The following is a 23,369-nucleotide window of genomic DNA, read 5'->3' on the forward strand; positions in this document are numbered from 1 at the left end:
GAGGTTATGAAAAGGTTAAGGCTCCTGTTAAAACTAAAAACCTAGAGTAGATTCATTAGATTAAGAGTTGATCTCGTCTTAATCTTTATAAACGTTAATCTTGTCAAAAGTTAAATTTTGATCTTTTGTCATAGTTAAATTTTGATCTTTTGTCAAAAGCGTTCACAGAAAAGTTACCAACTCTGCTAGGTAGTGGTGTATGTCTCTGTCCTTCCTAACCACAGTTCACTCAGATAACAGTCTGGTCATTTGTAGCCCCAGAACCAGAACAGTAATATACACGTTCCGTTGTAGGGTGCGGCATGCATTCCCAATGTTCTGCCAACTCTTGCTTGTCTATTCTTCCAATGGATTAGGGATTGCTAAAGAAAAGGTTAAGGCTCTTGTGAAATTAAAAACTTAGAGTAGATTCACTAGATTAAGAGTCAATCTCGTCTTAAAATTTATAAACTTTAATCTCTTGTCAAAGTTAAATTTTGATCTCTTCTCAAAAGCTTCTACAGAAAAGTTACCAACTCTGCTAGGTAGTGGTGTATGTCTCTGTCCTTCCTAACCACAGCTCACTCAGATAACAGTCTGGTCATTTGTAGCCCCAGAACCAGAACAGTAATATACACGTTCCGTTGTAGGGTGCGGCATGCATTCCCAATGTTCTGCCAACTCATCGTGTGTGTCAGGAAACTGCTACCCTCACTGTACTGATGTCTGTACGGAATATCCGAGTTTCTCGTGTATTGAAGGTATAAAATGATAGCAGTGAAATTGAAGTTTGTTATTTGCCATTTTGCGTTAAGCCGTTAAGTTCGATACATCTCATGATTTCGCCTTTTGCCATCATTCTATGTAGAATGGTTATTTCTGATTTTTAGGGATTTTTTTTATTGTATTGGCTAAAACTGGCTAAAACAGACCTAATCTGCTAAAATTATGAATTGTCCGTTCATTCTACAAAAAAGTTATTATTGTTGCATGCTAGACTGGTGAAGGGGTCTGGAGTCAAACATTCCCTGCTTGTAGCCACTAATCAGTTCAATGGTGACCATAATGGGACCATTTTATAAGTACCAACCTTTACACAGCAGACGTATTTAGGCAGCAGACGTATTTAGACAGCAGACGTATTTAGACAGCAGACGTATTTAAACAGCAGACGTATTTAGACAGCAGACGTATTTAGACAGCAGACGTATTTAGACAGCAGACGTATTTAGACAGCAGACGTATTTAGACAGCAGACATATTTAGGCAGCAGACATATTTAGACAGCAGACCTATTTAAACAGCAGACGTATTTAGACAGCAGACAGACAAAAAGCAGGTGGTGGTTCGCATAAAATCTAGTTTATTTTCTTTTTTGCGCGCAGAAATACCTGCATTTCCCGTTACTGTTCCCACTGCAAGTATTAAAAGTTCGTTTTCGCAGCCTTCATGCAAGTCATTATGCAGTATATGTCAATCGTCCAGCATTTTGGGAACAAAAAACTATTTGAATATAATAGTTAACAGTGAAACCTTACACTTTTTTCTGCGCTGCTGTCATTTTTTCCGGTCCATTCCAGCATTGGATGTTTAAAGAAAGCACAAAATAATAGGAAGCATTATTTTATTTTCTCAATTTCCTTCCTTGGAAGTAGAAACCAGAATGATTGTTTCTTTTGATCACCACAGACTTTTGTGAAAGTTACAAACCTTTACAGTGTTTCAAATTTTTGTATTTGTTTCTTTCGACTATAATTTAGGTCTCTGCGCCCTTGGTTGCTCCATGGATTCAGATTGTGATGTCCACCAGTTTTGTGAAGCCAATAGCAAGGCTTGTTCTATCAGATGCACCAATCACAGCGAGTGTGCCAGAGGGCAGTACTGCGAAGGCGGGCAATGCCTTCTGTCTTGTATCGAAGGATATGAATGTGCGGAGGGCAGTGTATGCAGAAGACACATCTGTGTGCGAACCTGCACTCTAGGTATGCTCACTCTATACCACTGTGTCATGACTCTAGGTATGCTCACTCTATACCACTGTGTCATGACTCTAGGTATGCTCACTCTATACCACTGTGTCATGACTCTAGATATGCTCACTCTATACCACTGTGTCATGACTCTAGGTATTCTCACTCTATACCACTGTGTCATGACTCTAGCTATGCTCAATCTATACCACTGTGTCATGACTCTAGGTATGCCTACTCTATACCAATGTGTCATGACTCTAGGTATGCTCACTCTATACCACTGTGTCATGACTCTAGGTATGCTCACTCTATACCACTGTGTCATGACTCTAGGTATGCTCACTTTATACCACTGTGTCATGACTCTAGGTATGCTCACTCTATACCACTGTATCATGACTCTAGGTATGCTCACTCTATACCACTGTGTCATGACTCTAGGTATGCTCACTTTATACCACTGTGTCATGACTCTAGGTATGCTCACTCTATACCACTGTATCATGACTCTAGGTATGCTCACTCTATACCACTGTGTCATGACTCTAGCTATGCTCAATCTATACCACTGTGTCATGACTCTAGGTATGCCTACTCTATACCACTGTGTCATGACTCTAGGTATGCTCACTCTATACCACTGTGTCATGACTCTAGGTATGCTCACTCTATACCACTGTGTCATGACTCTAGGTATGCTCACTTTATACCACTGTGTCATGGCTCTAGGTATGCTCACTCTATACCACTGTGTCATGACTCTAGGTATGCTCACTTTATACCACTGTATCATGACTCTAGGTATGCTCACTCTATACCACTGGGTCATGACTCTAGGTATGCTCACTCTATACCACTGTGTCATGACTGTACGAGCATTTCTTCTCTTAAAGTCGGTGTGCGAATATTTACTATATATGCATAATATATACTATATCAATATAATATAATATATATAGTATATAATATATATAGTATATGCATTTATATATATACTATATATATAGTATAAATTTATATATAGTATATATACTTATATATATATATACTATATATATAGTATAAATTTATATATAGTATATATACTTATATATATACTATACATGTATATATAAATCTCAAAGTTTGACTTTGAGATCTATATATTTATATACAAGTATCTATATATAATTTATATATATTTATATATATACTATATATCTATATATATATTTCTCAAAGTATGTCTGTGTGTATGTCGTATGCTTGTCTGCATTCCGGCTATAGCTATTGTTAGAATAACTGCAGCTGGACAACTATGCTGATGCAATGTCATGGAGTACCATCATTAGAAGCCTAGCAGCCTACTGCAATTTTCCATTGGAATGTGCCAGGCTAATTGCTTGAACGTTACAGTTGTTTGACAAAGTTTTAAAACCTTTACAGTTGTTTACATTTTTCTCTTATTTAATTTAAACTACACAAAACACTTCTCTCATGATATGTAGTTTGAAAAATAAGAATGAGAAATGTTGTTATATGTTAAATACAAATCAATTTTCTGTCCAGACATTTTTTATTACCCGGGCAACGCTGGGTAGCACAGCTAGTAAATATATAAATCTCAAAGTCTGTCTGTCATTTATCTGTCTAGTTATCTCTTTTGCTACAGTAAGTACTGACAGTAAGCCGATGTATTGGCTCATCACTAGGGTTTCACTTGTTCTTTTTATTATGACACACAATAGCTAGACCAGATTAATTCTCTCTCCAATGAAACAATCATGTTGCCAATCATGTGCAACCAATAGAAAATTCTTTGGTTGAACAATTCTATTTCTAATTATTTTTCAAAACGGAAAAATGAGATCATTATCGTCGTGGCAATAAGAAACACACCGCGTTTGTTTAACGCAAAGTAAGCGTCAAAGATTTTGTGAGTTTGCGCAAGAAACCGTCAGAAAGATTGTGAGTGTGAGATTCACTAAACAATTTTATACTTGCCTTGTAGAACATTTTGTTCTGAATAAGGTGCATTTTACAGTGAAACGATATATGTTTTAATTCTCAAGATAATGCTTAAATATTAGCAGTATATCGGTTTTTCGAAAATCGTTTTGAATTCGGGCAGAAAAATCATTCGCTCAGAATTTAATGCGGTAGAGTTACAGCAATAAAGTTTTAGCGATGAAAAATCGCCGTCATATGAACTCCCGACATTCAAACTGCTACATTCTACTACTAGCGCGTGTTACCACTAGGCAAAGCCTTTCTTAACATTTGTGCTTTTTATCTATACTTATTGCGATTGCACGCGCTAAATATGCTTGTTTTATTATTAATTAATATTCCCTTTTGACTTTGTTTTTGTAGAAAGCTTTTAAATGATTTTTTGCCATCGCTCATTACCTACATATGTTTTTACTTTGCAATTTTAAAATGCGCCGATTCAATTTCAAATGTGCTGTTATAACCCTATTTCTGGTTGTTCTTAAGGCCTGATCGGTAAAATTGAAAAGGCTAAATATTTGTTACATGGACAATTATATTATCTTGAGTAGTAATAGCCTCTACATTCTCTCTTCATTCAGTCAGACATAGTATTAGACAAAGACCGTTCGATATTTCATATTTTATGGTTGTATAAGTATCGAGAGATACCAGTGTCGTTGTATTCAAAGCTTTGATAGATAGCTTCTGCTGCAACAGCAACTTTTTATACACACAGTTCTATATACTAATTGTCAGTAATTCAACATATTCATGATTTTGATTTTGTTTTCTCAGTTCGTATCAATTGTATTATTGCCAATTAATTTTTCATTGTAATTGTAGCAAAACAGACTTTATTTAGCCATTACTTAATAATCATTTCACATTTGCATTTAAACACCTTTACAGTTGTTTTATTTTTCTCTTAATTTATTTGAACTGCACAAAACACTTTTATCATGATATGAAGTTTGAAAGTTAGAATGTTAACAGTTGTATATGTAAAATAAAAATATATTTTCTGTGCAAAGACTTTTATTACTCAGGCAACACATAGCATTCATCTAGTTTGGTGGAATTAAAGTCTTTGCACAAAAAATATATCGTACTATTGCCATTGTCAGTAAAAATTCTTTACTATTCTGCAGACCATGAGTGTCCTCAAGCCTGTGTTCAGGGAATCTGTGGGCTCTCTTGCAAGTCGTCCGTAGACTGTGCTCCTGGAGAGAGTTGTCAAATGGGTCTGTGTTTAGATTCTTGCACTCAAGATGATTCTTGTGCTCCAACCCAAGTCTGTATCCAAGGCTACTGTTCAAAGAAATGCAAGGTGAGTAGATGATAGTAATAGACATCAGTATTTACTCTCCCTAAGTGCATTACTATGTTAGTACCATAGGTGAATAGACATCAATATTGACTCTCTCCAAGTGCATTACTATGCTAGTGCCATAGACGAATAGACATCAATATCCCATAATGGCTTAAACAATAAAATTCATTAGTATGTTTTATAACTATATCTCCATAGGCTTATGCTGATGGCTGCCGAGAAGAATGTGCAGACAACTCTCAGTGCGCAGAGAACCTGCAGTGCCATGAAGGAGTCTGTGCTGGTCAGTGCTCTGTAGACACCGACTGTGGAAATGGTTTCTCTTGCATAAATGGTGAGATCTAGTCATATGAGCATTTTTATGAGCATCTTACTTTCTTGCCTTCTGTGCAATAGTAAAACCCCAAAATTTGAGTCGTTTGAAATTGCATTATATGTGACCTTTCACATGAGAGGTCACATATGTTAAGGCAAATACTTGCTAATAATTCTCATTGTGTGTTAAAAAATTCAAATTTAGAGGCAATCATAAATTGAGATTTAACTGTATAACAAGGGTTGAGATTTAACTGTATAACTAGGGTTGAGATTTAACTGTACAAATAAGGTTCCCCTATAATTATTGCCGATCAAGTCTCATTTCCACGTAATTGCTAGTTCTGTTGTTTAGGTTTTTATAGCTTATGTACATTGCTTTATATAAATGTTAGTATATTATTCTTTTTGCTTGTTGCTTCCTCTCACATGAACACTATGTTCGAACAGAAATAAAATATGTTTATGCATTTTACTTGGTTCATCATACTTAATGTTGAGTTTCAGTTGTTTAAATAGAGTCTCTGAATGATCATAACAATAATTTATTTCTGTTTTTTAATATGAAAGTTTGGAAGTCTCTGCTAAAACTTTTCTATTGAGTCAAGTTCTAGCATATAGCTTATACATGTATTCTCCCATTTACCTCTCATATGGTTATACAACAAACGACCGCCCGAGGGTATTGCACAGACAACTTGAAGAGTTTGAAAAGCATTAGCTAATCTGTACTAATACTTTCTCACGTACACTAAAGACTAACTAATGTACTAATACTTTTTCAAGTAAGCTTGAAAACTGTATATTATTTTATAAATGTATATAGGTGCTACTTAACTCTAGAAACGCCTGTTGTATTTGATTAGCAGCGATGCATCGCCTAGTATCAGTTATTGCAGCATAATCAAACACTATAATATATAACAACAATACACAGTCTAGAGTGTTTTAAAACTAGGTTATTTGTTGGTTTCAAACCTGAACCAGTTGCAAATGATGTGATGCTTTTTTCTGATATACAGAGTGGTAGTAAACAGCCTCGCTGTTGTTGATTTGCTTGCATCATTGGTCCGGTAGAAGGTGTCCTTGTAGAAATATTTTTCCTTCTTATGTTATATAATATAAATGTATTATATTGTTTTGCTCAAATAAATATGAATAAATATGCTTCAGTTCTAATAATGTCTTTCGCAGGTCTCTGTAGAATCTCATGCTCTGGGAGTGATCTCTCCATCACCTACTGTCCTTCTCATCTCTTCTGCGACTTTTCTACTGAACTGTGTCAGACATCTAATGGCACAATCTGCCTTTCTCCTAGCGACTGCACCAACACACAGTACTGTCATGGCCAACTCTGCATAAACGGTGTCAAGATTGGCACTAGCTGCTTATCTGACAGCGACTGCGGTAGGTCTGCCTGTCTAACAACGCGTTTTGAACAGTCTATACTAAGATAGAGTACTCGGCGCATCTCATAATCCCTTCTCCTAGTAACTGAAGCAGGGATCATCAGACATTGTCTGTGTTTTTAGTTCTAAAATAGACACCCTGAGGTGGTACCCAGTCTTAGACAAGTGGAAAATCTGTACCTCAAAGCAAAAAGGAGAAAATTTATCATTTAATTTATTATTGAGTGCAAAAATAATTTCAATTAAAACTAGCGTATACACATAGGTTTAGGTGGGTCTATGAGAGAATGCACTTGGCATTAGCTAATCAAATTGTATTATGTGTACTGTACAGACAACTAGTTAGTTATATAATTTGCCAGCTAGCTATAATACGTCGGAACACATCAGCAATGGTTGTTTACATGAACAGAGATAAACACATTTTGCTGTCAAGGAGATAGCGATTTCACAGCAACATGCCAGAATTCGCAACATGCTAGTTTTTATGACACCAAATTTGTCTTCTGTTCTATCCTGTCACCTTGCAGGTACTTATAGGAGTTGTCTCATCAATATAAAAAGTTCAATTTTTATAGGCTTTCTTTGTACTTTTGCTTCACTCATTACTTCATTATTCTTATAAACACCAGAACTTTATGGATATAATATTGGGTTGCTGCACATAGGAGGGAGTTGTCATATCATGAGCACATTTCTTAGCAAGCCAGAACATAGTATTATGGGCTGAGCACAAAATTCTTGTAACTTCCCTTGTTTTATATGAAGTTATAACAATTTTGCGCTCAGCCTACAGTATATTAGTTTTACATTTGTTATTGTGACATTTTTAACAATATATAATTTAATTTTGTATTTAATTTTTAACATCAGCTCAATGTAACATATTTAAAAATATTGAATATGTATCTCTAATGAGCTACGTGGTATTGCAATTTAGCTTTTACTGCTTCATTGCTTGGCATAATATCAAAATGTTTAACAAATACAGCTGTTGTCTCACTGCTATTACTATTAAAGCACAAACTGTTATTACGCAGGAGTGGAAGAGTATTGCGTTGACAGCAAATGTGACTGTCTCCATGGATTCGATGGTGAATGTGTGGACTACCCTGTGTCCTGTACCTCTGATGTAGGCGCATCTGCCTGCGCTGACAAGCTGCCAGGTTCAGTGTGTGACCCAGTCAGAAACTGGTAAGAGTGTAGTTCTAAAATGTTACTAGTCAGTATTTGAGCTTATAGCCTGTCAAGGTCAAGACGCTTGGAATAAATCTCGATAGCTTGAAAATGCAACAAACTAGTCGACATTGAGTAACGGTAATATTCAAAAGATAGGTTTTCAGTTTTAGCAGATTGTTTTAAATACCGTCAAAGTCTTAATGTTCATTCAAACCTCTGCTTGGGATCAGCTCGACACAAGACATGTGTCATTCAGTGTCAGCAGGTGTTTGATGTTTTATGGTTCTTAAAATGTCACAGCATTGTAAGTGAAGGTTGGTGAAGATGAAAAGTAACTTAGTTTATATATATTATTATTTTATGTTTTACCACTTTCGTTTAAACTGAACTAGTCTAAACCCGAGTAAGCTATGCCTCAAAATCTATCACTACCTCTGTCTCTCTTAGGTAAAGTAGAAGCCTTTTCTGTGTGCCTCTACTCACATATATCTATCACTACCTCTGTCTCTCCTAGGTAAAGTAAAAGCCTTTTTTTCTGTGTGCTTCTACTCCCATAAATCTATCACTACCTCTGCCTCTCTTAGGTAAAGTAGAAGCCTTTTCTGTGTACTTCTACTTTATTTATTAATGGTTTGTTAACAATTGATTCTATTAGATGTAGTGTTGTAATTATCCATGTAAGTGAAGTTACTTGAAGGACCTCATGTAGGCTGTGGAACGAATTATATTGATTTCAATGTATTATTAGACAATTCTTTGTTCCAGCATACACGTATGAGTAAATCGTTGAACAAATAACTCGGTATGTAGAGGTTTGATTGTAGTGTGTGGAGGTTTAACTGTAGTATATAGAGATTAAACTGTAATATGTAGAGGTTCGACTGTAGTGCGTGGAGGTTTAACTGTAGTATATAGAGGTTTAACTGTAATATGTAGAGGTTCCACTGAAGTATGTAGAGGTCTAACTGTAGGTGCTATATTTATTTTAATGTCAGAATTAGAAGAAAAAGTGAAATGTGGTAGCATTATCATATTAACACCCTGCTAACATATTATCATATTAACACCCTGCTAACAAGGTTAACATATTATCATATTAACACCCTGCTAACATATTAACATATTATCATATTAACACCCTGCTAACATATTAACATATTATCATATTAACACCCTGCTAACATATTATCATATTAACACCCTGCTAACAAGGTTAACATATTATCATATTAACACCCTGCTAACAAGGTTAACATATTATCATATTAACACCCTGCTAACAAGGTTAACATATTATCATATTAACACCCTGCTAACAAGGTTAACTACTAACTTTAAACCACTCTACTTGCTCATTCTCTCCAGATGCATTATAAACCACTCTAGTCATTTTTTTGCCAATACTACTAAAACATTCTCATAAAATCTTTGTTCTAAGCATGCCTTTTTGATCATTTCCTTGTTCTATTCATGGAGGTCTCACCATTTTTCAGGTGTCTTTGTGAGCTCCCTGATTATCAGAGGCTTGGGGACAGGTGCGCTTCCCCCGTACTAGAAACTTGTGTAGTCAGCTGTGAACCCGGCTATGAGTGCCGAGGGAAGAGATGTTACCAGTTATGCGCTGCAGAGAGCTCAGGCTGCCCAGCAGGACTGACATGTGTTAATGGTGCTTGTTCTTCTTATGTTTTTCCTTTTTCAACTGGCTGTAATATTTACTTGGGTCAAACATGTCTTTTGACGATGTAAAGGTCTCGCATTGAAGTACAGGTCACATTATATCGCCGTATCTTGGCATCGATGCCAAGATACTTTGGTGATCGTCGATGATAACGAATGTTCACAGTATTTCAAACCTCTCTGTATTTGCATCAGTGAATACTCCGTGATGTAGTGTTCTCATTTTTCTTGAAAAACCTTTGTTTTCGCTCGAATCAAATACTAGATCTCTAGCGACTACCATAAACGGAAATAAATAAATCGAATCTGTTCACTGTCGTTGATACTCAATGAAATGTTGGGAAAGTTTCACAGCTGCAAACTTTAGTGCGGTCCAGCCTTTAGTCGCTTTTCCTAGACTAATAATCAACTGGCTGTTCGGTATGTTGGTCAGGCTGTCTCAAGGCTCATAGTAGTTTTATTGGTTTCAAAAATATTGAACACGGAATAAGTACTGTTTATCTTACGACTTTGGTTTAACCTTTGATATGATTAACCTTTGACCTGTTTAACCTTTAACCTGTTTAACCTTTAACATACTTCCTTTCTGTGTTACAGGATACTGCGATTACGGATGTTCTAAAGACAGCAACTGTAATCTGCAGCAGAAGTGTGAGTGTGGAATGTGTGTGCATATCTGCAGCTCAAATTCTGATTGTCTGACTGGCCAGCGCTGTCATGGCGGTAAAACAATTTCATTATTATTCTCTTGCATCGAGTGACTAGTCTATATTGGATGGGTTTAAGGATGATAGCTAAGGTTGTAATAAAATATTTTGTGTACAGATTTAGCTCAACTGAAGATCTCATGCTATTCAATAGGAAGATTGTACATTGTAAGATGTAGATAATAAATGTAGAAGAAAGAAAAGATATTGTAAAGTCATAATGTTCCTTTAAATGTGTCATACAGAGTGCTAGTCTGAGGTATATCTACTTTAACATCATAGACATAGACAGATGATGAAGCGGAGTCATTAATTACCTACATGTATATAGTCTTTTATGACAAGCAATGGTCTTTGGCCACTTGTTGCCATTATCATTAATGGCCTTAGTTCCTTATGCATTTCTAATTGCCGCAGTTTTATCACGTGTGGCGGTGGAGGAACGGAACAAAGTCAACAAAAATTTCACAACAAAGTGAGTTGTCATCATAGGGGTTTAAACTGTAAAAACGATTTTATCGTTTATACAATTGGTGATATCTCTTTAAATGGGGTTGATTTTAGAATCGCTTACCTTAAAATTGAGCCACTTGAGCAATTAAATTGCCACTATACGATTATATCGCCATACCGTTCAGCTCCAATTCCAGGCTACACTTGCACTCAGCCTGAGTTTTAGCTCTTGAACTCTGGCTGATCTACAAGACTAGCCGAATGTAGTAAGCTAGTACTCTCAATCATTACTCAAACAATAGCAGTATTTTAAGCCAGCTTAATAATCGTTACGCCATGCGTACTGATCAACTGTGCTAGTTAATAATCAACCAATGTAATCGATGTAATCCCAATCATTCATTGCTATGGTAAATTGACCGATCAAAGTGTAGTGGTTTAGATTGACGGTCTTCAGACCTGGAGGTATGGAGATCAAATCCTTTGCAAAATAGGTTTTTCATTTCTAGATTTCAATCGCTATAACTGAACACAGGGATGACCAACAAAATAAAAACACTGAAATTTATACATATAAATGAAGGCTGGTGCTGCGTTGCAGTTTTTCACCTTTCGCTTTGCACATTAACCATGATAAGTGAGATATTAGTGCAACCCTATGATATTTAGGTCATATTCATTGGTGATATTCATTGGTGATAAGTGAGATATTAGTGTAGCTCTATGATATTTAGGTCATATTCATTGGTGATAAGTGAGATATTAGTGAGATGTGAGATGTACTCCCCAAAACAGGAATTGTTAAACTAGACTGTGACCCAAAGACTCCCTTTTGGGTCACAGTCGATATTCAACTCACGTTTCGTACACTTGCACTAACTCAGTCACAATTCCTGATGAGTATTTTCTTTTTGTTTCCGTAATCGCTACCTTTTATGTTACAAAACAGCCACATAATTTACTCCTTGCTATACTTTCAATAAATAGAAAGGTAATTATCTCATCATTGTCGTATAAAACGCTTATCGTTGGCAATAGTGTAGTTAGAATATACCCGCGTGGTAGTGTGGTGGAATGTCCTGAATTTTTACATTTACTGAGGAGAGCTTAACTAAATATTTTCGATTTGAATCCTTTTAGTAGTAGAATAGTAGTCTTTTAGAATGCTAGTCTCACTGCGAATATTCTCGCACAATTTTTGCAAAGCAAAATTGCATTGAATTCGTTTGGATTTCACCATTCCTATGATTCCGAGCAGCAGAAATGACGAATCCATTCAAAGCATGGAAACCCAGTAATAATTTCTATCATCAATGTTTTTAACTATGATTGTCGCCCTGTGAGTCACAAAGTTTCTAAATTCTTTTTTGAGTCGATGTAGACATTGTAAGTATAAGCCTAAAATCCTGTCCTAGAAGCCAGGGGCCTCTGTTGACATACAGTATCAATGCATTATCAGCATAGGTCATGTGCTTTGCGGTCTTCAATGAGGAGTTTCATAGGCCCCCGATTGTCAAATTGGATAAATCTGTTGTGATTGTTAATAAATTTTGGCTAAATAGCTGGCTTGAATTTTTGTCACAGGCATTTTCAGTTTGCGATGTAATTATAAAATGCTGGAATTTGTTGCAGGTGTCTGTAGAGAGGCGTGTACATCAACTGGTCTTGGCAGTCCCTGTAGACCCAACTACCTAGCTCTGTGTACGAGTGATGCCGATTGCCCTCCCACAGGTTTCTGTTTCAACTCATACTGTCAAGATGGCTGCACTCGGGGTGATGTGCAGTGCTCCACCTCTGGTTTCTCATGTCAGGATGATGTCTGTCTTAAGATCTGTGACAGTGAAGGTAAGGCATGCCTTGTGATCATCTGCACATAGAAATTAATAAAAATTTAGTGCCATGTCTTCCACAATTACATTGACCAACAACATTGTCACACTGATCTGCATACCATTGAAATATTTCCAATTTTTACAGTTACTCACAATCCAACACAAGTAGTCGTTAGTATCTCCCATCTTAGTTTACTTCACTCATTGGGTGTCACCAATCTGATTTTTTGTAGTTTCCTGTCTCCTATTGGATAGTCAAGTTGAGACTGGCTGTGGCTGTCCTACTGCTGGAATATCATATGATGATTGTCTTCTCTACAGCCCTTTCTGTCCTCCAACCAGATTCCTTCCTGATGGATTCACACTGGTTAGTTATTACAAGGCTTCAGATAGCTTGCAAACAACAAATATTTTTTGAGATGACTCCATCTAGTGTAATTGTTTTACTTTCATATATTTTGACATTGTCTGAATGGCATCAAGTGACACATGACACCATCAAGCGACACATACCACCATCAAGTGATACATAACACCATTAAGTGACACACAATACCGTCAAGGGACATATGACACTTGATAGTGAGTGGCATGTATCACTTGACCAGAGCAGAGAATGTAACTCCAACAAGCGACGAAATTGGCAAAGATGACTTGAAATATATACATTTTCATTATCTTCTATGTAGTTGTTTTACACTCGATTTAGACACATGGCACCCTCAAGTGACACATAACACCATTAGGTGATACATGACACCATCAAGTTACACATGCCACCATTAAGTCACATGCCACCATCAAGTGATACATAACACCATTAAGTGACACATGACATCCTCAAATGACACATGACACTTGACAGTGAGTGTCATGTGTTACTTGACGGTATTGTGTGTCAGAGCAGAAAATGTAAATCTAAGTAGCAACTAAATCGGCTAAAGTGACTTGAAAGATATACATTTTTATTATTTTTTATGTAATTTTTATACTCAATTTTATGTCCCAGAATGTACAGTGAGTTCAATTTGCATAAAGTTTTAACTAAACTTAGAGATTTAGAAGTGTTACATCTAAATCTACAGACACCTGTAGAAGCTGCCAGAGAATGCGACGAACTGATAAGTAACTCAGTGTGTGATGATGAAACTGGTCAGTGTGTCTGTCCGAGGGGCATGGTGCAGTATGGAGGTGCTGTCTGCCAGCTCGCTCTTAATGGTCAGTCACTTCCTATTCCTATTTTCATATAATGTACATTCATATACTGTAACTACCTATGAACTTTTCTCCATACCTAAAACTTTAACTTTTGGAGTTTTTCTCTCTTACAAGAATGTGCAATATCATCACTCTTATGCAATTACTGCACCATAATGCACTCTTTAGTTTCACAGTATGCATCCAATTTTGCTCATGTTTCTTAATGTAGGTTACAAGACTATAGTTTCTAAAATTTATTAGTATTTTTTTAAATTTCATTTCGGTTGAACAAAATACAAAACTTTTTATGCCTAACTTGTATTCAATGTGAAAACATCAAATATAAATTGGAATTTTAAAATAATTTTGTATTCAAAATGTAAGTTCTTTTGCAAATTTGTTGTATTATCTTGTTATTAATTTGTCATTGCTATTGCTTATTGCCCATTTTTCATGTTCCTCGTGAAACTCGTTAATAATGCATGTATAATACCCTAGGACACTTATGTATTCGCGGCATCTAACTTTCGCGTTTTCGCGGTGTCATCCTTTCGCAAAAATTTCATGAGCGAAACTAAACTATCATAACAAACGAGCGAAAACGCGAAGTTAAATAGCTTTGTTCATTGATATCCACAATAAAATCGTAATATTAGAAATGCAGGCAATTTTCGTCTGTGGTTGGGATAAATGGGAAATTTCTGGTAAACTCATTATAGCTAATACACCGACTGAGCAGCATGGCAAAGCAAATTAAGATTATATCAGTTTAGTCACCGAATTTGTAACTGATGAGGATGAAAGTCTGGTAGGTGAAGTCATAAAATTGAAGAATAATTATTGTAGTGATGAATTTTATTACCAACCAAAAACAATATCAACCCTCATCAGGTCCAACCACATTATCTCTTTCACTGCCAATCATGTACAAATTCGTTACCGGCCTAGTGCCAGCCATTTTACCGAAATTGCCGATATTGCTTCATGATATGTATACAGTATTTTTTCAAGTTCTACTTTAATTATCTGTATAATCACAAAAATCTAAATTGGCTATTATGTCATCAACAACTAATTACTTGTTTTATGACTCGCGCGGGGTAGTTAATGAACTCACAGAAAAATGTTCGTTTTTAGATTAGAAATTCTCAAACAAAAGTTTAAAATTGCTTCGTTGTTTTAGGCTGATTTTATAGAGAAATCTTCGGACAACACAGTCAATTTCATAAAACTTTTAAAGACCGTGGGTTATGTGGTCAACAAATAATAAAATCAGGTTACCACACTATTGCTGAGAAAGTCCAAAAATGCGTTTATGGCAGTGGCCTCTAGAAAACGCATAAATGCGTTTATGGCAGCGTAAGGGTTATACAGTTTTGGTTGTGAAGTTGGTTGTTACCTATCTATTTTCTTCTTCTTGGGATTCGAGTGTGAAAGTCACGGCGGGAGGGACCTAGACGTCATTGATAGTCTAAGAAACAAATGGCAGCAAGTGATCAAATTGAATTGTCGATCTCACCCACACATTTCAACCTGTGGTTTACAAATACGAACTAGTCCCAAATTGAATTTTTTTCTTATTAGCAAACTGGACCTGAGGAATGTAATCTGTTTTTTCCACTGCATTTATTTTCACATCACTATATTTTCGCACTCATCAGAGCCGCGAAATTAAGTTGCAGCGAAATTTTACTCTGTGTGCTACTCACGAAACTAAATACTAGCGAAATATAAGTGTCCTAGGGTAAATTGCCTCTTTAAGGTCTAATTTAGAATTTTATTGTCACCTTTGCAGCTTTGAAATACTGAAAGGTAATGATTATAACATGATAAATCATGAGTTGTGTTTAATATAAAGTTAGCTCAAAATAAAATGGCCGTCACACTCTGATCAACTCTATGGACAAGAAAATAAAGGCACCATGCATATCATAGCCCGCTTACCTACCTGTCATCATCTTCATCAGTCAATACAAGCCCATCAACAAGCCAATCTGGATCATTCTTATGATAAAGATTTCCTTTTGTGTCACTATTTCCTTGTGTGAAATATAAGTGTCCTAGGGTACTTCAACTTGATTTTAATCAATCGCCTTTTCTAATACGACAGTTGGTGTTATCTTCTATTTATGTTCTTAGGTTTATATATATAAATCATAGATTTTATATTTTACCAATATTAGTATTACTCGCTCTGTGATTTGTGCAACGACCGTTTTTTAGTAATCTTTATTTATGTGAATATATTTATACGTCTACTATAATAAATCAAGTACATGTGTCATATGGATACATTCTTCATATGAGATGGCATTATTGATAGGCAATAGTTTTAAGGCAAATGAGTGATGTTATGCGTTTCACCTGGTAATATCAACTTGTCAGTCTTATAAGGGGACCAGTTGATACATCTGCCATAAAAACAGGCAGTCTAAAGACAGTGTAGTTATATAAACAGACTCCGTCATCTTCAGGATATACAATTTTGGTGCTTCAGGTTGTGACGAAGTGGTGCTGTGTGAGTTAGCGGACATCTGTCTGGAAGGTTACTGCTTCAAGAGATGCTCTAGAAGTTCTGACTGTCCTTCCAAAACTTACTGTTCTCAGACAGAGGGTGTGTGTCTTCTTCAATGTCTTACTGATGACCAGTGTCTGGGTTACCAGACCTGCCAAGAGGATGGATACTGTCTCAGCAATCCTGGATATGTACCGGTAGACAAAGGTAAGTAACAGCGTGAGATCCTCTCAGATAGCTGGAACTATCTTGACAGGTCTGACTATATTGTGATTAGACCTGCCAAGAAAATGGATACTGTCTCAGCAATCCTGGATATGTACCGGTAGACAAAGGTAATTAACAGCTTGAGACCCTCTCAGATAACCGAAACAATTTTGACAGGTCTGATAATACAGTGAAACATGGATAACTCGCCCTCGGATATAGCGAAGACATGGTTAACTCGACTGGATTTGCTTGGTCCGTTCCCACGCAATGATAAATGGCTCTATATAACTCGAATTCAACACTGTTATAACAAACTGTTTTTTGCCCAACGGCTACCGAAACGGTTGCTATCGCTTTAGAAAATCACTTTATTCCAAGCCATAAAGGCAAACCTCAACTTTTCGTAATTCATAAGCGTCATTATTACCTCCATCGGCAAAATATTTTTGTCAACGACTGTTCTAAAGGTTTGGTGAACTTTGATTTATACTGCTATACGATGAACAGCACGGGCTAGCCGGGTCACGGGCGCAAGGATTTTCGCCACGCACATACAAAACAAAAACAGCATGTTGTTTTTGTTTTGTATTTGCGTGGCGAAAATCCTTGAGACCCGGCTAGCCCGTGATGAATAGTTTTCCGACGTTGATTCCGTGTTGAATTAACGTCGGAATGTTGAATGTTTAAAACGTCTTAAGAATTGTTGTAGTCAAACGTATACGTTGTCTTAGCTAAAAAAACTATTCATCGTTTGACCTAAACACAAAATACGTGTGTACATTCAATAAGTATCCATTCAAAAGCGTGAGTGATATACAATGTACCGTAAAACCTCGTAAAACTTTTAATTGAACTGCCTCGGAGTGTAGTTGCTCTTAACGAATCCCAGGTAAAGTAAGGTAATCTTTGCATAAACTTCAAGAAAGATCGGCAAAATTGATCGTGGGTAAAACGCTCAAAAGAAAAAGATGTCTTTTCTTTGAGCATTTCAGCAACGATCAAGTTTTGCCAATGTCAATCTAAAAAACGTCCTGGCAATAACATCACCTCAAACAACAAACCAATCTCAAGTGATAGAAAAATCTCTATACTTTTTGATAAAAACGTTTTAAACTTTACATTAGAAACATTTAATTTGAAACAAGCCATTTGTGCTTTTGATTTATATTATAGTTTGTATATGTTCATGTATCTACTAATAAATAAGTAAATACATGGACTTGTGACAGTGCTCTGATAACTTGAACGCTCTGATAATTCGAACACTTTTGCTCAGTCCCTTGAAGTTTGAGTTATCCGAGTTTTACTGTATATAGTGATCAGAACCGCCAAAAGGTTAGGTACTGTCTCAGTACTTCTGAGTCTGTACCAGTAGACAAATATATATAACAACATCAAACTTTGTAAAAAAAGATTTGAGTAAAGTAGTTTTCAGCCAACCAGACCTTAATAACCAGACCTGCCAACATGCTAGGCGCTGGTCCACATCTCATGGTGATATAAGAACCGCCGGATGTGATGAAATTTGTATTTTAGATTAGTTGTTAATTTTACTCTCTTTCTAATCTTTTGTAGCCCAAGACCCTCAGTGTCTTAAAGAAGGGGACAGGTACAAATGCCCTAAAGACCTCTTTGAGAATTGTGTAGATGGTGAGTGTGAATGTCTGGATGGAATGCAGCGGTCCACGGTGAATCTCGAGTGTGAGCTAAAAATAGACACCGTCTGTCTCAAGGTGAGTTGTCTTTTCTTCCTTCAAGTTATCCTGAATATAATACTAAAAATAGACACAGTCTGTCTCAAGGTGACAATGCTAGAATAGAGCACAAGATTACAACTGTCTTTAGTAGCAAAACAATTGGTGACAATAAAAAAGTATTAATGTTCATTTTTTACTCAGCTTTCTGCTAGTGCTTTTCATAGTTACGTTTTTGTACAGGCTAAGTCAAGTGCTTAGGTTGGTGAATGGATAACTCTGTGAATTTTTTGCATTGCGTCTCTCTGCATAAAGGCTAGATGCACAGGCTATAGAATAAACACATTTTATATGTTAATTCTTTGCAGTAATTCGACAACAATATTTTGTGTACATTGATCATCATTATGGGTGAAATATCATTTTAAGCGTGAGCTAATTTCTGTTATACTCAACCCATTATATACAGTACATCATGAAACGTGCAATTACCTCAGTTCAGGATAACTATCTTATTCCAGAATTATTAATTAAAATCTTTGGACGTTCTACCATCTTATTCCAGAATAATTAATTAAAATCTCTGGACGTTTGCTAATGTAAGTATATCAGTAAATGCCTTTTACAGTGTGATCCGTGCCTAGATGGAAGTGTACCCTGTGCTGATGCCAACATGTACTGTAACATCGTAAGACTGTGCATATGTAAAGCTGGCTTCAAACTTGATGAGTCTGGAGAGGTCTGTGTAAAAGATGATGAACCAATTTCTGAGATCGACTGCCGCACAGATGCTGACTGTGTTCGACTGCCAAACAGCTACTGCAACTCTGACCGAGGTCTGTACTGTATAATTTAGTGGTAGATACTGCAATGCTGACCGAGGTCTGTACGGTATAATTTAGTGGTAGATACTGCAACTCTGACCGAGGTACTATCACCAGCGGCACTAGCTAGATGGTCTGTTTGACAACTGGCTTGGTTTGTGATACAGTTGGGTTGTGATAATCAGCATACAATAGGGTCCTCATCTCTTTATTTTGGCTAAGTATTATTGAACGCCTTATTCACCTACTAGTCGAATGTCCGGCGTTGCACAGGTATTAAAATCAGCTTATAAACAGTCGCAAGTAGTGTAGTTGCCTGCCACTCGCCATTAGCCTGGCATATTGCCAATGACTAATTTAAGTAAGTTACTATCCATATTGCTAAACCTACTAATAAGAGCCGTGAGAGCAAACTTTAGTGACATTGCATAACGCAGATTGCTATACATATTGAAACCGAGATAATGACTCGTATCCCCTGATGAATTCATCGAATCTCGCGTAGCTTAATTGGTTAGATTATCACCTGGTGAATGTGAGGTTCTAGGATCAAATCCAGCACAAAGCACATCTTTCATTCCTAGATTTGGATAGCTACAGCTGGAAAGATCAAATGACGGAGTTTGAGATTTATATATATATATATATAAATAAATCATATATATATATATATATATATATATATATATATATAAATAAATCAGCTGTGACGACTACTTACACTGCTAATCATACCATTTATTAGTAGTTACAGATTCTAAGTAATTAAATACTTCCTTAGCCACAATATTTTCATGTTGTCCCAGTTAGGAATTAGTGTTTTTTCTGCGCATGAGATGAGTCAGTAACATTCATATGACTGTTTTAGTACTACTTTACTATTCGTTATTTGGGTATAGTTGCTACAGAATTTTACCGTATCTTCTATCTAGAGTGGTTAGTTAGAAGAAGAATGTGTAGTACAGTGTCATTTCAAAGGTTTCTATGTACCCGTAGACCGAGGTGCAACAAGCAACTAATAAACTATTTCTAAATGCGCTTAACTTCTGTCAATGTTTGCTGCTGTGTTATTTTTAACAGGTAATATTTTATATCATTGTAGTCATCATTACATCGTAGTCCATGATGACTATGGTTCTTAGATGTTTATGCTTATTAAAATTATAATACTTAAATTGACTTTCCGTGTCTATACAATTCATGCCGAACATTAACAAAATGTTTTGGCTTCTAGACCTTTTAAATTGCCTAATATCTGTTTTACTAAAGCATCTTTCAGTTTCTTCTTGAATAGTTTTAGGGAGAAAATTCAATCATCATAAGCATGTAATTGTCTGCTCTTGAAATAGTTAGGTTATATGGCTGTTATTTTGACTGAATTTTGTTAGAATGTTTCGCTGACTGCTTGCTTTAGGTTTTTTGTCATTAAAAGGAATTTGCAGGAGTCATACGATCTGATCATCTAATTATGATGTTAAAAGACTTCAGTTAGTCTCCCAGCACTGCTTGGGACCACTAGCACTAAAGACATATTAGAGGGGCTGATTGCTCCCTTTCACACTAATTTGGTTAAAATACTATTCTAATGTTTTCGTTTAGCCTTAGAACCAATTACAATGTTAGGAACGTCTTTTTTGACATGTAGGTAAATGTCAGTGCTTGGAAAATCACTGCTATGATGAAAAGTACTGCAGACTAGATGTGAATGAATGCACTAACACGACTTGCGTCGGAGGCAGCACATGCGTAGAGATGGATTGCGTTGGTCCTTCTCCAGGCACTTGTGTCCGTAAGTCGTAAAACAAGAGAGTTTAAACATATAAAAGTGTTTAAATTGGGCCAAATAAATTTTGCTTTATACTATCCTTGTGAAATATAACTGTCTTTCAGTGTAGAACTGATAAAACTTAGCCAGCCAATCAATTTATCTGTTCACCACTTGTTAGCCAATCAATTTATTTGCGCACCCGACATTAGCCAATCATGCCATATATTCACCACACTAGCTAATCATGCGAGCTGTTAAATACACACTGACCAATCATGCGAGTTGTTAGATACACACTTATAAATTACGTTATCTGTTTACCACACACTAGCCAAGCATATTATTTGTTTACTACATTAACCAATCATGCTGTTTGTTGATCACACCCTGGCCAATCATGTTATTTGTTTACCGCAACCTAGCCAATCATGTACTTCACTTACTGTACAGACCTTTCCTGAAGGAGACATAAAACGTCTATTCCTCCACTCATAAACGTTGCAGTTTTGGAGTGATGATTGTGATGTATGTTGCAGCTGAGAAGTATTTGACAGCTATACCCACCACTAAGTTCATATGCGCTGTCGATGACGACTGCTACGAGTACCTTGGCCCATACAGCTATTGTTTTGCTGAGCGGTGCACGTGTGTTGTAACAACGTCTCTGCTCATAGACGGTGCCTGTCAACCTATTGGCACGTGTTCAAGGGTGAGTACATAGCTCCTGAGTTGTTCTTGAGAGTACCTTGACCTAGTAATTGTTCTTGACTTAGTAATGGCGCATATTGAGCCATAATTATATATCTATATAAAATTGTTTCCTCCTTTCTTTGGTTAACCCAAATGGATGGTAATGTCTATTCAAACTAGGGTTCCTATCATAAACCTGGGAGTTTGAGGGCTCATCTCAAAATCCTTGTTGTTTTTAGTTTAGTTTACTAAAAACATACTTGGAGGAGGTTTTAAAATGTATTTTAGTAAACTTCAAACTTATAACTAAAATTTTATCATTTATCCGTTTGCGAATTCATTTTTACCATAATGGATATCACTGAACTCGCCATGGCGAGCAAAGTATATCTCGTAATAACGTATAGAATCAGTACACAAGTCACCAAATTTTAATTTCGATAGAAATTATTGTCGATATATTTTGGTAGAAAAAATTTGCTTTAACGAAAAAGCATCGTGTCCCCTAGAGTTGAACAAAAAATAATTTATAACAGCGGTATCATAACGCATGGGCGCAATGTCCAAATAATACGTCATTTACCGTGTGCATACCGTGTGCATGTGTGTATCGTATATGATAATGCCTTTGAACGCTACATCTTGTATAGTTCAGTGGTAGAGCGTGTGGATTTAAAACTTGCGGTTGCAGTCTCTGTTTGTTCAAAGTCATCGCAATGCAAAGTTTTTAATTCCAAGATTTTAATATCTATAGCTGGATATGCACATACACATATAGACACAAACGTTGAGTAACATATATACACATATATACAATTATTAACTATCATTCCTTTTGTTTTGTTACTGTGATTTTACCTTTTTCTCTGGTACAGGATGTTGACTGCCCACCCTCATTCAGGTGCAACTTTGGACTATGTCTTGCCGTGCCTGATCTTCCGAGGTTTGAAAGAGCGATCGAGCGTAAACCTGTGTTGAAAAAAACTGACTATGTTGGCATTCTCGTAGCCTGTGTGCTCGCTGTTGGAATTGTAGCTACCACTGTTGTTACCATTTATCTCAGGAATGAGTGTGAGTTCCAGATTGAACAGTACATTGGTTAGTGATAGACACAGTAGATGTGTACATAGCATACTTGTGCAATCGTACACATAGCGTAGAAAACTACAAATATCAGAGTGAATTTATGCTTTAAGAGATTTCATCTGTTATCTTGTTTTAAACACTTTATTTTTATCAGACAGCAAGTATAACTTCTTGTTGTGTTGATAAACTGCTAACATCAATGAATCACAAAAAAATGGTATAGAAGCATTTTTACCATGATTATTTATTTCAGCCAGCATTGAAACTTTTCCGCATATTACCTAGCATGTCTTGACAAACTGTTGTTTTTGCGGAGTTATCCCCCGTCGAGCGGGCGAGCAACACAACAGCTTGTCACAAGACGTACTGCACCTGATGCATCAGCTGCACTTATAGGGAGTTGTTCTCTTCCGTCTATGCGGCTTAGTTGCGGTGATATATCGGTCGTTCCATCGGTAATCATAAATAATTTTGCGCAAAAATTTATGTAGAAAAAAAAATATTACCAACGTTTAACCAAAGACTGTTGGTTGTTTATAACTCTGTTGTAAACTTTA

The 23,369-nt window shown here is 36.3% G+C and overlaps 1 protein-coding gene across 1 annotated transcript in view; it reads left to right on the plus strand.

The window, feature by feature from the left end:
• Nucleotides 1-23,369, plus strand: part of LOC137401585 (neurogenic locus notch homolog protein 1-like) — a 46,865-nt gene that overhangs the window by 17,618 nt on the left and 5,878 nt on the right. Inside the window, exons 13-29 of the mRNA XM_068088014.1 lie at nt 630-740; nt 1,740-1,961; nt 5,072-5,250; nt 5,452-5,587; nt 6,763-6,975; nt 8,018-8,171; nt 9,650-9,822; nt 10,431-10,556; nt 12,626-12,838; nt 13,059-13,192; nt 13,911-14,043; nt 16,523-16,747; nt 18,326-18,483; nt 19,073-19,280; nt 20,914-21,057; nt 21,573-21,745; nt 22,602-22,797. Coding sequence (XP_067944115.1) covers nt 630-740; nt 1,740-1,961; nt 5,072-5,250; nt 5,452-5,587; nt 6,763-6,975; nt 8,018-8,171; nt 9,650-9,822; nt 10,431-10,556; nt 12,626-12,838; nt 13,059-13,192; nt 13,911-14,043; nt 16,523-16,747; nt 18,326-18,483; nt 19,073-19,280; nt 20,914-21,057; nt 21,573-21,745; nt 22,602-22,797 — 2,898 coding nt within the window. The remainder of the gene's footprint in view (nt 1-629; nt 741-1,739; nt 1,962-5,071; nt 5,251-5,451; nt 5,588-6,762; nt 6,976-8,017; nt 8,172-9,649; nt 9,823-10,430; nt 10,557-12,625; nt 12,839-13,058; nt 13,193-13,910; nt 14,044-16,522; nt 16,748-18,325; nt 18,484-19,072; nt 19,281-20,913; nt 21,058-21,572; nt 21,746-22,601; nt 22,798-23,369) is intronic.

The sequence above is a fragment of the Watersipora subatra genome, chromosome 8, assembly GCF_963576615.1.
Source record: "Watersipora subatra chromosome 8, tzWatSuba1.1, whole genome shotgun sequence".
NCBI classification, from domain to species: domain Eukaryota; kingdom Metazoa; phylum Bryozoa; class Gymnolaemata; order Cheilostomatida; family Watersiporidae; genus Watersipora; species Watersipora subatra.